Source organism: Papio anubis, chromosome 17 (genome assembly GCF_008728515.1).
Source record: "Papio anubis isolate 15944 chromosome 17, Panubis1.0, whole genome shotgun sequence".
NCBI classification, from domain to species: domain Eukaryota; kingdom Metazoa; phylum Chordata; class Mammalia; order Primates; family Cercopithecidae; genus Papio; species Papio anubis.
The window spans coordinates 171798-187143 of NC_044992.1; the positions used below are offsets into that span (position 1 = coordinate 171798).

Sequence of the window (15346 nt, forward strand, 5' to 3'; positions counted from 1 at the left end):
GGGGCAGACACAGGCTCCAGGCACCAGCCCTGCCATCCGCCGGCTCCTGGGCCTTGGCAAAGACGGCAGCACCATCTTAGCCCAGGAGGCAGAAACACGGAATATGACCCTCAGGGACACACAGAAGGCCAAGGTCACGGCACATGAGGGTCAAGGGAGGAGCAGGAGAGATTACCAAGAGAAGGAAAAGGGAGCTCCCAGCTCCGTCAGGTGGTGAGACGGAGTTTACCAGGGGACAGGAAAGGAATGTAATCAGGGTCAAGACACAGCTGTTGATATGAACACCCTGAGAACTGGCAGGTTCAAGGCAGGAGGGGAAAGCGGGTTTCGCCAGAGGAGCTATGGTGAGGGCAGGCAACGGCGAGGCAGGGCTGGGAGTGGGTCCGGAGGCTGAGCTCTCCGCTGCACTGGGCTGCAGGGGTGCTGCCTCCTGAGGCTGTAACTGGGGCGGGGGAAGGACTCAAACTCCTTCTATTTTTCTGGGCAGGGAGAGAGCGGCAGCAGCAGATCAAACCGCAGAGCCCCTGCCCTGGGTGGGCGCCAGCTTCCGGGACACACTCCGTGCCTGTGACATTGCTGTGTGCAGAGATGAATGAGACGGGAAAAGCCTCTGCACCCTGAAGAACTGCAGTACGGTGGGGGAGGCAGATGCCAAACCAATGACTCAGACACCTATTTAACGAACAGGTGTGAGGCGTTTTCATTCAACGCATTATAAAGCACCGGCTGGGACGCCCGGCCTCTTGGGCGCAGGGACACGCTGCTTGGTGGGACGTGCAGGTGGCGGCAGGAAGTGAACAAACAAGAGAGTTCCCGGCAGGGAGGGGATGGGCTCTGGAAAGGCTTCTTCTTTCTTTCTTTAGGGAAGTGTCAGAAGAGTCCTGGAGGCAGGACCTAGGGCAGCTGAGGGAGGCGGACCCTCTCCCGGGGTCTCCCTGACACAGGATGGGCCCCGGTGGTCTCATGTCTTGCCTGGTCCCGGCTGTTGCAGCGAGGTGGGCCCAGACCCTCCATCACCCCGAGAGGCAGGCCTGGACCCTCACAGTCACCCTGCAAGGCAGGCTAGACCCTCAGAGTTGCCCTGTAAGGCCCCAACCCTCAGCCACCCTGCGAGGCAGGCCTCCCGTTTCTCAGAGGAGATGGGGGGTGGAAGGTAGCCGGCCAGCAGGAATCGGGGGTTGGCCGCCTCCACCGCTGACTCAAGGCCTGAACACTGACCTGCGGAGTTCACACCCAGCAGCTGCTGACAGTCCTGCCTGGGAGCATTTCGGGCTCCCCCAGGGCCTCCTCTGCGCCCAGGTTCCTACCTCCATCCGCTCCGCCTCCTGGCCCCAGCCATCCACGTCCTCTCATCTGACCTGCTGCTCCAGGCCCTGACTCCCGCCTACGGCCACAGCTCCACTGAGCGTGCTGCCCACCCCCCTCGCAATGCCCCGTCCACACGGCCGTAGGAGGAGGCGGCCAACCTGAGGGCACCTGACATCGATGGGCAGCAACCTCCAGGAAGAACCCGCACGTCTGGGAGCCCCGCCTGTCATTTCCCCCGCACGGCGCCCTCGTCTCTCGGCTCACCTGGCCTCTCCAGTTTCTCCCTCGTGTTTTAGGCTGCCTGCAGTCCCCAGGCCTTTGCTCATGCTGCACCCTTCACCTGGGGCACCTGTCTCTCTCCCTAAACCCTCTGTCCACCTCTCACTCCTATTCTGTCTGTCTATCTATCTGTCTATCTATCATCTATCTATCTGTCTGTCATCTATCTGTCTATCGTCTATCTACTTCTCCATCCATCTGTCTATCATCTGTCTATCTATCCATCCATCCATCCATCCATCCATCCATCCATCCAGTCTGTCGCCCAGGCTGGAGTGCAACGGCACAATCTCAGCTCACAGCAACCTCCACCTTCCGGGTACAAGCGATTCGCCTGCCTCAGCCTCCCAAGTAGCTGGGATTACCGGCATGCACCACCATGCCTGGCTAATTTTTATATTTTTAGGAGAGAGGATTTCACCATGTTGGTCAGGCTGGTCTTGAGAACTCCTGGCTTCAGGTGATCCACCCACCTCAGCCTCCCAAAGTCCTGGGATTACAGGCGTGAGCCACCATGCCCAGCCTATTCTTTCTAAAGACTTCTTTACACATGACCTTCACCTGGAGGCTTTTCCTTGATCCAAAACAGGCAAAGAATCTACTCTCAGAGTTCCTGGAAGGCCTGGGTGCACGTCCTTCATTGGGCTGATACATTATTAGGAGATAACATGAAACCCCCCATCTCCCCTCCAGAACGTGAGTCTCTGGAGGACCAGGCCCTGCCCCTGGCCCCTGCCTATCTCTCCGTCTTCCTTCCACACTGTCCAGCCTTCACACTGTGCACTCGCAACACACTGACCTCCGGCCAGGGCTCCACTTGCCCCGTTCCTTCTACCTCGGGGCCTTCGCACATGCTGTTCCCTCTGCCTGGAAGCGCGTCCCTCCCACTGCCGTCTAACGTTGCCCCATCGTCTGGGTCTCAGTGGAGGCCGCACACTCTCAGGGAAGCCCCTCCTGATCTCGACTAGGCTACACCTTCACCCACGTCCCCACTGCCTGTTGTCACCATCAAAGCAACTTACCTAACTATTCAAATAATGCCCGCCTCTGCCCACCTGTGCTTTAAGACCAGGGACCGTGTTGGTCCTGTTCACTGCTGTGCAGTCAGTGTCTGGCACGTAACAGGGGGTTAGAAAATGTCTGGTGGCAGCTGGAGGACTGAGGAGAGCCCCGAGCTGCAGCCCCGACGTCCCTGAGGGTCCCACGGGGCACAGCTCCCGGCTCTGCGGGTGGGAGTTAGTACGCCTCTCCTTTCCGGAGACTGTGCCAGGCTCGAGCAGGCAGCACCCCAAGGGAGGGGATAAAGGCATTCTCTCTTCCAAAGGTGCTCCGGCAGCTTTTGGCTGCTGCTGAGCGAGAGACAAGGTCAGGGAGTGCCGAAGGGAACCCTGGAGGGTCACGAGTCCTGCTGGGCCGTGTCTAGAGCACAGCGGCAGCGCGCTCCTTGGAAACTCCTACCCTGCCTGGGAGGACACTTCATCTGCCCGGCATCAGAGGACAGGGAGGCAGAGGGACCAACCTCACCCACTGTGGGGGCCGCACGAAGGAGCTGAGCCCTCCCGGCGAAGGAGAGAAGTTAACTGTGGTGCCAAGATTCCTGCAAATCACGCAGGACTCCACTCTTCTCGGGCGTTTCAAATTAGTTTTTCTACTCCCCTATGATGTTTCCGTTCTGTCCCCTGCAGGTTCGTAACATCTCATTACAAAGTGTTTGAATTTGGTCCCATTCGGGAAACGCTGGCTCCCGTGATTGGCATGGGTTGAAGGACGAAGGGGCCCGTTTGGACTTATCAGACGTCGGAGACCCCCAGCCCCTCGGATGGACAGGGAGGGGCTGGAAGGCAGCCGAGGCACTTGAGACCCCCATCTGCAGCCACAGTGGACAGTCGGTGGAGATGGCCTGACCTACCCAGAGCTGAGAGCTCACTAGGCTGAGGGATTGCAGGAAAACCAGGGCCGGGCACGGTGGCTCATGTCTGTAACCCCAGCACTTTGGGAGACCAAGGCGGGTGGATCACTTGAGGTCAGGAGTTCGAGACCAGCCTGGCCAACATGGCAAAACCCCCGTCTCTACCAAAAATACAAAAATTAGCCCATCGTGGTGGCACCTGTAATCCCAGCTACTCGGGAGGCAGGAGAATCGCTTGAACCCGGGAGGCAGAGGCTACAGTGAGCTGAGATCGCGCCACTGCACTCCAGCCTGGGTGACACAGTGAGACTCAGTCTTAAAAAAAAAAAAAAAAGGAAAACCAGGACCCCCAAGGGAAGAAACTGGAAGTGAGGAACTAGTGAGGTTCTCAGGAGAGCACGGAGAAGGCCCTGGGACAGCTCTGGGCTGGTCGCGCTTCGGCCTGAGGGGCAGCTCTTCGTCCATTCAACAGGCCTTTGTTCCCCCGTCTCACAGTGCCAGGCACTCGGCTATGACTGGGCATCCAGGGACCAAAGGCTCCCTGTCTTAAGGGACTTGCAGTCCTACGGCTCAGTGACAAGAGAGAAGGCACGTGAGGTGAGGTGGGTCCCTGCGGCCTTTTGTGATAGAAAGGACACAGGCTTAGGAGTCGGCTGGACCCAGGTGCGGGTCGCAGCCCTGCCACCCACAAGTTAAGTGACGTAGGCAAGGAGCTCAGCCTCACTTTTCTCATCTGGGAAATGGGGATAAATTCTGCACGGTAGTTGAATGAGTGGATGGCTGTGTCCAGGGCCCGGAGTGTGGTGTGCATCCGACGGGCACTTCTCTGCAAACACCTGTTTCAGGGCTCCTGGGAATGAATCTTGCTAAAGACAGGAGAAGAGCAGGGAGGCCGCAGGAAGCGAAGGCCTGGGGGGCCCCAGAGGTACTCACTTGGCTCGAAGGGCAAGCTGCCGGTCATTGGGGCAAACCCACTGGTCATTCCCGCTGCCGAAGATGGTGTCGGCCATGGCTCGGAGCACCCGGCTGGGGGAGGGGAGTCACATCTGAGATGAAGGAGGGAAGAAGAAAGAGTGCATCACTGGCTGGGGTACAGATGGCAGACGGGGTCTCTATGCACTCAGCCCCTCCACCGCACCTCCATGCGTTGTCCCCATGGATGCCTGGAATCTCACTGTGCGAACCGTCTCTCCAGCAAAACACTGTTCCTCAAGACTCCTCTTCAGAAGGCTCATGATTCTGGGAGGGTGACCAGGTGGATCATGTGGCCGAGTGCCAAGAGTGAACGTGACTGGCATCAAAGGGTTAGACTCAGAAAGGAGAGGGCAGGCACACCCTTAGCAGTTTTCAACTCAGCCCAGGAGGCCATCTGTTCCCTGCCCCCTCCCAGTACAGCAGGGGCCAAACTGAGCACGTCACCCAGCAGGAGGTACTGGGCTGGGGGGTGATGGCCAGAGTAGAGCAGGGGCTGACCCGACCACGTCACCCAGCAGGAGGGGCTGGGCTGAGGGGTGATGGCCAGACAGGCTGAAACCCTACACCTCTCCCAAGCCTGGGGACCTGGCTCTCCTTCCCAACAGATTCACACCGATGGTCACAATGCCCTCGAGGGGAGGCAAGAGGGCAGGGGGTGGCAGCTACAGCCAGGATCGCCACCCGGCACCGTGCCAAGGGGTGCCGCCCATAGACACTGCCATGAGCATGGCATCTGGGGATCCCGCAGGGAGGTGACCCTGCTCCAGGACCCCCGATGGGTCACCTGTGCACCGTCTAGTGTAGCCGGCTTCCTCCTTGCCTCCAAGGACAGGATTATCTTTGGTGATCTATCGTGAGGACGCCACACGTGCATTCTGAAGGGAGAGTGGGATGAGGCTGAGGGTATCTCAATCCCAGAGCAAGAATGAGGGGCTCTCCTGAGTCACCCACACTCCCCTGGTCGAATTCCAGCTTGGCCAGCGGTTCTCAAACCCAGGACCCCTTTACGCTCTTAAAAAATATCCAGGTTTGAAATCCATTTGGCACTTCCTCAAAATGTTAAATACAGATTTACCATATGACCCAGAAACTCTGCTCCTGGTTACAGACCCAAGACATGTCCTCACCGAAACCTGTGCACAAATGTTCTCAGCAGCATTATTCACAACAGCCAACAAGTGGAAACAACGAAAATATCCACCGACCGATGAATGAGGAAAATGTGCTATTTCCGTACAATGGATTATTTACAAGGGATTATTATTTGGCCACAAAAAGGAATGGGGTACTAACACCAGCTAAATCATGGACAAACCTTTAAAACATCCGAAGTAAGAAAAGTCAGTCGTAAAAGACCACGTACTGTATGATTCCGTTTACATGATGTGCCCAGAATAAGCGAATCTGAGAGGGAAGGTGATAAGTGGTTATCGGGTCTGCAGGAAAAGGGAACAGACTGCCAGTGGGTTCAGGACTTCTTTTTGGGGTGATAAAAATGTTCCGGAATTAGACAGTGGTGATGGTTACACAATTTTGTGAATATACTAAAACCACTGAACTGCATCCTTTAAAAGTGTGAATTTTATGGTCTATGAATTACAACTTCAGCACCAATACAGACCACGAAAAAAATGAATTATAACCCATTCATAGGCTGGACATGGTGGCTCATACCTGTAATCCCAGCACTTTGGGAGGCTGAACTGGGCAGGTCACCGGAGCCCAGGAGTTCGAGATCAGCCTGGGCAACGTGGTGAAACCCTGTCTCAACGAAAAGAACAAAAATTAGCTGGGCGTGGTGCATATCTGTGGTCCCAGCTACACTCGACCTCCTCCTGAGTGCAGGGAGCCACGACGGCGCCACTGCACTCCAGCCTGGGTGACAGAGCGAGACTCTCTCTCAAAAAAACAACAACAAAATGCTATAAAAAATTATTGAGGTCGGATGTGGTGGCTCAGGCCCGTAACCCCAGCAATTTGGGAGGCCAAGGCGGGAGGATTGCTTGAGGTCAGGAGTTCAAGACCAGCCTGGCCAATGTGGTGAAACCCTGTCTCTATTAAAAATACAAAAAAAAAATTAGCCAGGCGTGATGGCACATGCCTGTAATCCCAGCTACTCAGGAGGGCGAGGCAGGAGAATCGCTTGAACCTGGGAGGTGGAGGTTTAAGTGAGCCGGGATCGTGCCATTGCACTCCAGCCTGGGCAACAAGAGTGAGACTCCGTCTTCAAAAAAAAAAAAAAAGACATTATTAAGGAATCCAGAACACATGGGCTATGACCATTGCTAGTTACCAGAAATTAAAACTGAGAAAATCTTTAAAATTTTGTTAATTCATTAAAAATAATAAACCCGTTACAAGAAAAAAACAACCCCATCAGAAAGTGGGCAAAGGATATGAACAGACACTTCTCAAAAGAAGACATTTATGCAGCCAACAGACACATGAAAAAATGCTCATCATCACTCGCCATCAGAGAAATGCAAATCAAAACCACAATGAGATACCATCTCACACCAGTTAGAATGGCCATCACTAAAAAGTCAGGAAACAACAGGTGCTAGATGATGTGGAGAAATAGGAACACTTTTACACTGTTGGTGGGACTGTAAACGAGTTCAACCATTGTGGAAAACAGTATGGCGATTCCTCAAGGATCTAGAACTAGAAATACCATTTGACCCAGCCATCCCATTACTGGGGATATACCAGAAGGATTATAAATCATGCTGCTATAAAGACACATGCACACGTATGTTTATTGCGGCACTATTCACAATAGCAAAGACTTGGAATCAACCCAAATGTCCATCAGTGACAGACTGGATTAAGAAAATGTGGCACATATACACCATGGAATACTATGCAGCCATAAAAAAGGATGAGTTTGTGTCCTTTGTAGGGACATGGATGCAGCTGGAAACCATCATTCTCAGCAAACTATCACAAGAACAGAAAACCAAATTCCGCATGTTCTCACTCATAGGTGGGAATTGAACAGTGAGATCACTTGGACTCAGGAAGGGGAACCTCACACACCGGGTCCTATTGTGGGGAGGAGGGAGGGGGGAGGGATAGCATTAGGAGATATACCTAATGTAAATGACGAGTTAATGGGGGCAGCACACCAACATGGCACATGGATACATATGTAACAAACCTGCATGTTGTGCACATGTACCCTAGAACTTAAAGTATAATTTTAAAAAAACCCTTTAGACGTTCACGATTTACATATTTTATGAAAAACTACACTTAAAAAGCAATTAGACAAATACATTGTTTTACATTTTTACAACTGTTTTTAATGTTTGGCTTCACAAAAAAAACAGCGGGACATTCATATCTGATTCTTCACTCACACATTTGTGACAGGTGGTTTCACTGAAGTCCATGAAGGACATCCAGACCCTCACAAATGTGCACGATGGCTGAAAAGAGGAGCACTCTTTTTTACTTTCCAGAAATTGTAAATATTTTTCTTTGATATTGCACCCAAACTCCACAAATGGTAGTTTCTTAAAGACTAGTTTCAATGCGGCATCTGAAACTACTGTTATGCCCAGACCGTTTATTCCCCGAAGAAGACCACCAGAGTCCAGAGTCAAAACTAAGCAGCAAGGATCTTTATTACAGGTTCGAACCTGGAACTCTCCCTCGCTCGCAAACGAGACGGGCAGGAGAGCTCCCCCACTGAGCTCCGAGCAGTGTCATACAGTCTAAGAAAAGTGGGCATAGAGTTATTATACAAATCAGATATATGATTGGCTAGTGTTTGAACAAGGCGATTTGGCTAACTATGATTGGTTCCCACCATTTCTGATATTTTGGTTCAAACTTTGAGGCGGGAGAGCAGGTTTATGGCAGCAAGAGTTTATCTTACTTAAACACGTCTTGTGACCTTGCCTCAGAACTTACAAAATCTCTGGTACGTGCAGAAAACCAGGTACTCACAGAACTTACGAAATCTCTGGTATGTGCAAAGATTAGAGAGCAGAACGAGGGTGTAGCGGGGGGGCGGGTACACATCTATCTTTGTGTCCTTTCACCACATCAATGAACTTCTCCTTTTCTGTACATTTGTGAGAGGATAAAACCCGGTCCCATTACTCTTCTTATGAAAACACTTCTGACCCTGTGGATCTCCGGAAGGGAGTTGGGGGACCCCCAGAGAGGCCCCAGCTCAGAGAACTGCTTTTCTAGGCCAGGGCCACCCGTTTCCCTGACGACGCACCGACCGCCACCACCTGACCACACGGGTCCAGGCCACCACCTGACCACACGGGTCCCTCTACCCCAGGGACACGTCCAGGCACCTGTTCTTCCAGATCAGACCTGACCCTCCCCAGTGGGCTGCCTCGGCAAAGAGACCTGGACAGCCCCAGGCCCCAAATAGCCAAATGTGGAAACCCCATGGCCAGGCCCATATCACCTGGGACCCCCCAGATGTAGGCTCCATCTTCTCCCCGATGAGGCTAATGGACAAGCAAGGAAAGACACGGTCAAAAGTGACACAGTCCTCAGACAACTTTAAACCAGTGCCCCATCCCAGCCTTTAGAGCACTACGGTTTGCTTTGCTTTGTTTTTTAAAAACTTCGGTTATCTTGTACTTTGCAGTCACACCACCCTACATGGGTGTGGAAAGCACTATTCTGTTCAGAGTAAACATTTAAATACACTTTACAGGCTGAACGTGGTGGCTCACGCCTGGAATCCCAGCACTTTGGGAGACCGAGGTGGGCAGGTCACCTGAGCTCAGGAGTTTGAGACCAGCCTGGGCAACATGGAGAAACCCCATCTCCACTAAAAATACAAAAATCAGCCAGGCGTGGTGGCGGGCACCTTTAATCCCAGTTATTCAGGAGGCTGAGGCAGGAGAATCGCTTGAACCTGGAAGGTGGAGGTTGCAGTGAGCCGAGATCGCGCCACTGCACTCCAGCCTGGGCAACAAAGCGAGACTCCATCTCAAAAAAAAAAAAAAAAAGGGACTAGAGGAGCTCGCCACCTCGCCCGGCTAGTTTTTTGTACTTTTTTTTTTAGTAGAGACGGGGTTTCACCGTGTTAGCCAGGATGGTCTCGATCTCCTGACCTTGTGATCCGCCCGTCTCGGCCTCCCAAAGTGCTAGGATTACAGGCTTGAGCCACCGCGCCCGGCGAAAATTTGGCTTTTATGTGAACTTACTAGAAGTCCAGGAACAAGTCAACTCTCTTCCCGTGCCTCAGTTTCCTCGTTGGTACCCAACAGAGCTGTCGGACAGAGCGACTGCCTTGGGTAATTTCAACGCCTCATTCTGACCCTGCTGAGTTACACGAGGGAGGCGAGGGAGGCGAGGGAGGCTGCTGGCTGCTCCCACGTGGGAGGTGGGAACGGAGCCCCTCCCCAGCCCAGTCCACAGGACAGAGGCGGCGGCCACAAGAACTGTATCCTCCATGTCTCCACCCTTCTCACTGCTGTAGCTTCCGGGCAAAGGAACCACAGAGCCAAACGCTGCAGAGGTCAAGGGAGACGGAAGGATGTCGCCTCCAGGGCTGGGGCCACGGGCAGTGGCAGGGCAGGTTCATCGTCGATGGCAAGTCTGTGGCTGACCACGCTCACAGGGGTGGCCCCGAGCAGATGTCGGACATGAGAACCCAGGAGAATTCAGGCCCCGGCTCTGGGACGGCTGTGCACCCCCACCCTGGCCGTGGCTGGCACCTCCGAAGGCACAGCTGTCCTTCACTCGTACAGAGCAACCTTGGGACAGATGGCGCGAGAGGAACGGCAACTCGAGGAGGCACATTTTAGGAAACTGCCCACGGAGTCAGCTTCGATTCTCCAAACCTCTTCAGCCTGCACTGGCTGCCAGCTCCCTGACTCGGCACGGAGGGCCTCACCAGCCAATCCCCATGCCCGGCACCCGGCACCCTCTTCACCAGGGGGTCAACTGTGCTCACCACCACCCAGCGCTCACCTCCCGGGCTCGGATGGATGGCAGGGAGTCTGACCCTTCTCTCTTAAGAGCAGTGCCTTGTGCGTTAAACAGGGACCGTGCCCTTGTACTGATATACGGCCATTTGTCCTGAACAAAAATTAAACTGATGAGGGAACAAAATAGGGCCTTATAGAAGGTGAGTGGAAAAGCAGGGAGGGCAAAGCCCCAGATTCGCGAGGGAGGATGGAATCGGCCTGGGGAGCAGGGGCAGGAGGTTCTGTGGACACGGCTGGTGGAGCTCTGAGGGGAGAAGAGGCAGGTTCTGTGGACGGGGCTGGTGGAGCTCTGGCCAATTCCTCAGTAAACTAGAGAGACGTGATCCCCAGGGCCAGGTCTGTCTCTGAGGTACTCCCAGCTGGGACAGGTAAGAGGCCAGAAGTGTGTGTGTGTGTGTGTGGTGTGTGCGCGTGCACACGCGCGTGCAAGCTGCGTGTGTAGGGTGCGTGTGCACGTGTGTGTGCGTGTGTGTGCGTGCAGGGTGTGTGTGTGCGTTTGTGTGCATGTGGGGGGGTGTGTGTGCATGTGTGTGTGCGTGTGTGTGCAGGGTGTGTGTGCGCGCGCGTGTGTACATGAGCATGTTCGATGAGCCCACAGGCCAAGGCCGCGGCTGGGGAAGGCAGGCCCATCGAGGGGAGGGGGGACATCCCTCCCAGGAGCCCGCCCCGAAGTCTTGAGTTCGACATGAAATTTCCATTTCTCCTTCCCCGCTGGACTGTGGCTCCCTAGAGGGTCCCTACATCCTCCTCCCTCCCTCCCTCCCTGATGCCCAGCACCGGGCCTGCTGCAAAGTAGGTGTTCAGGGAATATCCATTTAATTCAACTGCATTTCATCAGAGAGATGTGGCCTCCCCCAGACAAGGAAGAATTCAGAAAACCACCCAGACGTGCTCAGAGCAGACAGCCGGGCTCTAACCAGGCTCTGCGACTGGCTGGCTCATAAGCCTTTTGTTCCTCAGATTCCCCACGGGGTCGTCAGCCTCACGGCAGCTCCACCTGACAGCTGGGCTCGCTCCTGGCTGCGGGCTGGTGCCCCCCGAGCCTCCTCTGGGAAGCTGAGACCTCCAGGTGCCACCTCGACCCCGCCGGGCGACAAGCTGAGCAGGGGCTGCACTCAGGCCGGCCGGCCCGGCAGGCGGATGCTCCTGAGCCCCTGGTAAAACCCCACAGTACGGGACTAGGAGGGCCCAAGGGGAACAGGGAGGGGAACAGGAGTTGCCTGGTGATAATTTCCTCAGAAAATTCCTAGGGGACAGAGGTTCATCAGCTCCAGGCAACTTCCTGAGACAGATCCGTAAACACAACCCCTTCCTCCAGGGGGATGCAATTCTCTCTCTAAAGTCCAGAGCTCACCACCCCGGGCGTCAGTCACCGCAGACACCACCGCAGACACCACCCTGGGTGTCAGTCACTGCAGACACCACCGCAGACACCACCGCAGACACCACCGCAGACATCACCGCAGACACCACCGCAGACACCACCGCAGACACAGAGACGCCCATGAGAGTTCACCACCCCGGGCGTCAGTCATTGCAGACAAAGGCTGCAGCCGCAGCCACAGCCATTATGCAGCCTCACGCGGTCGCTCCTGGGGGCTGTGGGATATTCATCCCAAAAAGAAAACACCTTAAATTCAGGCGCCAGCCACCCCCATGGCGACTCTCAACACCTTAATGTGGCACCTTACAACCTTTCCTATGCATTACGTACAAATCCTAAATAAAACTGGGTTCTTACTACATACACTGCTTGCTGGTTTTTTTTAACCACATTGTACTTTTCCCACATTATGAAAGTTCTTTAACAATAGGATTTTAAACGGTAACTTGGTATTCTGAATACAATAGGCTTTACCATCTTCCTGTGGGGGGCACACGGCTTGTTTCCAATTTTCCTCGTACACTTTTTAAGTGTATTCTTTAAGTTACCTTTTCCACAGCCACGTTCACAGCCACTCAGAGCTGTCCGCGGCAGGCCTCATGCTTGCCCTCTCCAAAGTGCACCTAGAATTGTCCACCACAGAAATTCTGCTGGCGGCAGCCGCGTCTTGGGAGCCTAATCTGTGGCTCTCCGATTAGATGGTTTCAATAAGGTCACGATCCTCTAGTCACAAAAAACAAACAAACAAACAAACAAACAAAAGTCTCTTCTTCGCAAACAGTTGCATCTACTGACAAGAAGCCTTCTATCTCCTCAGCAGCAGTTGTGGGCTCAGAGGCTGGTAAAGCCAGCACGGGCCTGAGAGCCCCGAGTGACCCCGTGGCTGGGGCCGGTCACGTGACCCTCCTCCAGCGACTGTTCTCCGCCTGCCTGCGGGTCCCGAAAACGTGCCTCGGGAGCTCGTTCCCGTCCGCACTAGGAAGCAGCGTGAATAGTCATCACTCCAGGAAAACTGGCTCAACCCTGACCTTCCAAATCCCTCCACAGCCTCAGCACAGTGAGGAAAACACCAGCCGCCTGCAGCCGTCAGTCTCTGACACACATCAGACTGAAAGACACATCCGGGGGCAAAACCACCTGCCTCCAAGAAGCCTGGAAACAGCGCGTCCGCTGCGGCGGGACAGGGACGGGGACGGGGACGGGGACGGGGACAGGGACGGGGCGACCATCCCACCACGTGCGGCTTCTTCTCCCCACACCTTCCCCCAGGCTGCGATCGCTCCCCACCTTACACCCTGGCATTTTCACCGCCTCGATCTCGTTTCACGGACACGTTCGGATGTAACTGAGCCTTCACACTCCCTCGGGTGCGGCACCAACAAGCGCGCTTTCGTCCAGCCACAGGGCCCCACCCGTGGGGAGAGGGCAGCAGATCCCAGCCCCTGAGACCCGCGGATCTGCTTGGCCGGGGTCTGCCTTGAAGTCACGTGCATGAGAGACCCCCAGAGAAACGCATTCCCACGGGCACGGCCACGCTGTGACTCGGGGGCGACGGTGGCAGAGGAGGCCGGGGGATGAGGGCGCAGGTGTCCGGCACAGACCGTCTCCACGGTGAGAATGAAGGAAATGATGCCCGGTGCACCGTGGGGAAGAGGCGGCGGATGGAGGGGCTGAGGGAAGCTGCTGTGCCTAGGAGGGACACCCCCATGCAAAGGCCAACACGGGCCACCAGCCGCTGCAGGACGCCAGTTCCTGTTGGCCACAGAAAGAGGGCTCAGGTGCGTCTTCCACACCAGGGGCGGCTGGTGCCCTCTGAGCCCAGAGCAGCAGAACGGCCCGGCCAGCCCATAGGACTGGAGCGTGGCGCACACCCGGCGGTCGCAAACCCTCAAGTTTGGTAATAAATGGAGGTCAGAAACCCCAGCTAGTAATAAATGGAGGTCAGAACCCCCGAGTTTGGTAATAAATGCAGGTCGTAAACCCCCAGGTTTGCTAATAAATGGAGGTCGTAAACCCCCAAGTTTGGTAATAAATGGAGGTCGTAAACCCCCAAGTTTGGTAATAAATGGAGGTCATAAACCCCCAAGTTTGGTAATAAATGTAGGTCACAAACCCCCAGGTTTGGACAGGTATGCTTGTCACGCAGTGTTACCACAGCAACACATAATAGATAAAAATGGCATCTGGCAGATAAAATCCCAACCCTGACCTCAGTGTCCAGAACTATTCAGAGTTTGATTTTCCACTTATGGTACAAAGGCCAAAAGACCAGACGAGGGAGGCAAACAGGAGACGCGAGAGGCAAACAAAACCCACTCCCCACCCTCCCCGTGCCAGAGGAAGTACCCGCGGAGAGGGCCTGGAGCCTCCCCAGTGCCCGGTGCCAGGAAGTACCATGAGGCAGGGCCTGGAGCCTCCCCAGGTGCCCGGTGCCACAGGAAGTACCCGCGGAGAGGGCCTGGAGCCTCCCCAGGTGCCCGGTGCCACAGGAAGTACCCGCGGAGAGGGCCTGGTGCCTTCCCAGGTGGCCTCTGCAGGGCTGGAAGAGAGGCTTCGTCCCAAATGCCAAATCTGGGCGCTCTGCAGGGCCGGGCTGGAGGGGCTGAGCGCCTCCGGCCTCCGTGGGAAAGGACGCTATGATCTGTGAGTCACGTCTGCCCCTTGCATGGAGGGGGTGAGTCAGCCATCCCGCCAGGGCGCTGTGCCTCAGCCAGGGCGACAGGGAGGAGACGGGTTTAAAGGAGGGAAAAGAAGCCGGGACAGATATAAAAGGATACTTGCCACTAAGCCGGTGTGTCCCGAGGCCTCGAAGACACCGTGTGGGAGCCTCCGTTCAACACCAAGGTATTAACATCCCAGGGAACCCTTAGCAACAGCCCTGACATCTGCTCTGTTACTACGATACGGGAACACGAGGAGAGCAGCAAGATAAGGTGAACCCAGACGTCACCATTTCCCCCACCTGTCAGGCCTCATTGGGAGGATAAAAGACTTAGAGAGGGAGCCTCAAAGGCCTGTCTAAACCCCAAAGCTACCACTTACTCGGAGACATCGCAGGCTGATTATGCACCGAGCAGGTTCGAGCGGATTCTGGAGTTGAAACAGGAGCCCTGGGGAAACCAGTGTCTGACACAAACTCCTTCAATCTCTTTGATCTTATTTTTGAGATGAGTTTCCGGAGGCCGGATTTTTCCTGAGTTTTCCGATTTTTCCGAGCCCGGAGAGTTTTCCTGATGGTTTTTCGAGCGATTTCCGAGTTTTGCCTGAGTTTTTCCGGATTGATTGCCGGACCCAGACAGGCAAGTTCCTTCCTCATCTGCCTTGGAACCTGCTGGGGCTCCCGGGTGCCCCTCTTCACGTGCAGCCAGAGGTCCGGCTGTGTGACTCCCTGACTCAAACACCCTCAGCAGCTCCCCACTACCAAGGAAGAGCCCAAGCTGCCCTCAAGGCCGTCCATGATCTGGCACAAACCACCTTCCATTCTAGCAGCCACCTCACCCCTCTGCAAAACTGGCGCTCCAG

General features: G+C 55.0%; 1 protein-coding gene and 1 non-coding gene across 2 annotated transcripts in view; one reads left to right on the plus strand and one right to left on the minus strand.

Moving 5' to 3' along the window:
* The window catches only part of RPH3AL (rabphilin 3A like (without C2 domains)), a 171957-nt gene that overhangs the window by 90400 nt on the left and 66211 nt on the right, over positions 1-15346 (minus strand). The window contains 1 exon segment of the mRNA XM_031657227.1: positions 4430-4542. Coding sequence (XP_031513087.1) covers positions 4430-4506 — 77 coding nt within the window. The 5' untranslated portion in view covers positions 4507-4542.
* LOC103878580 lies at positions 9878-12185 on the plus strand. The gene is made up of 3 exons (XR_004179303.1): positions 9878-10580; positions 11401-11597; positions 11759-12185. It is a non-coding gene; the product is annotated as an uncharacterized LOC103878580 (transcript).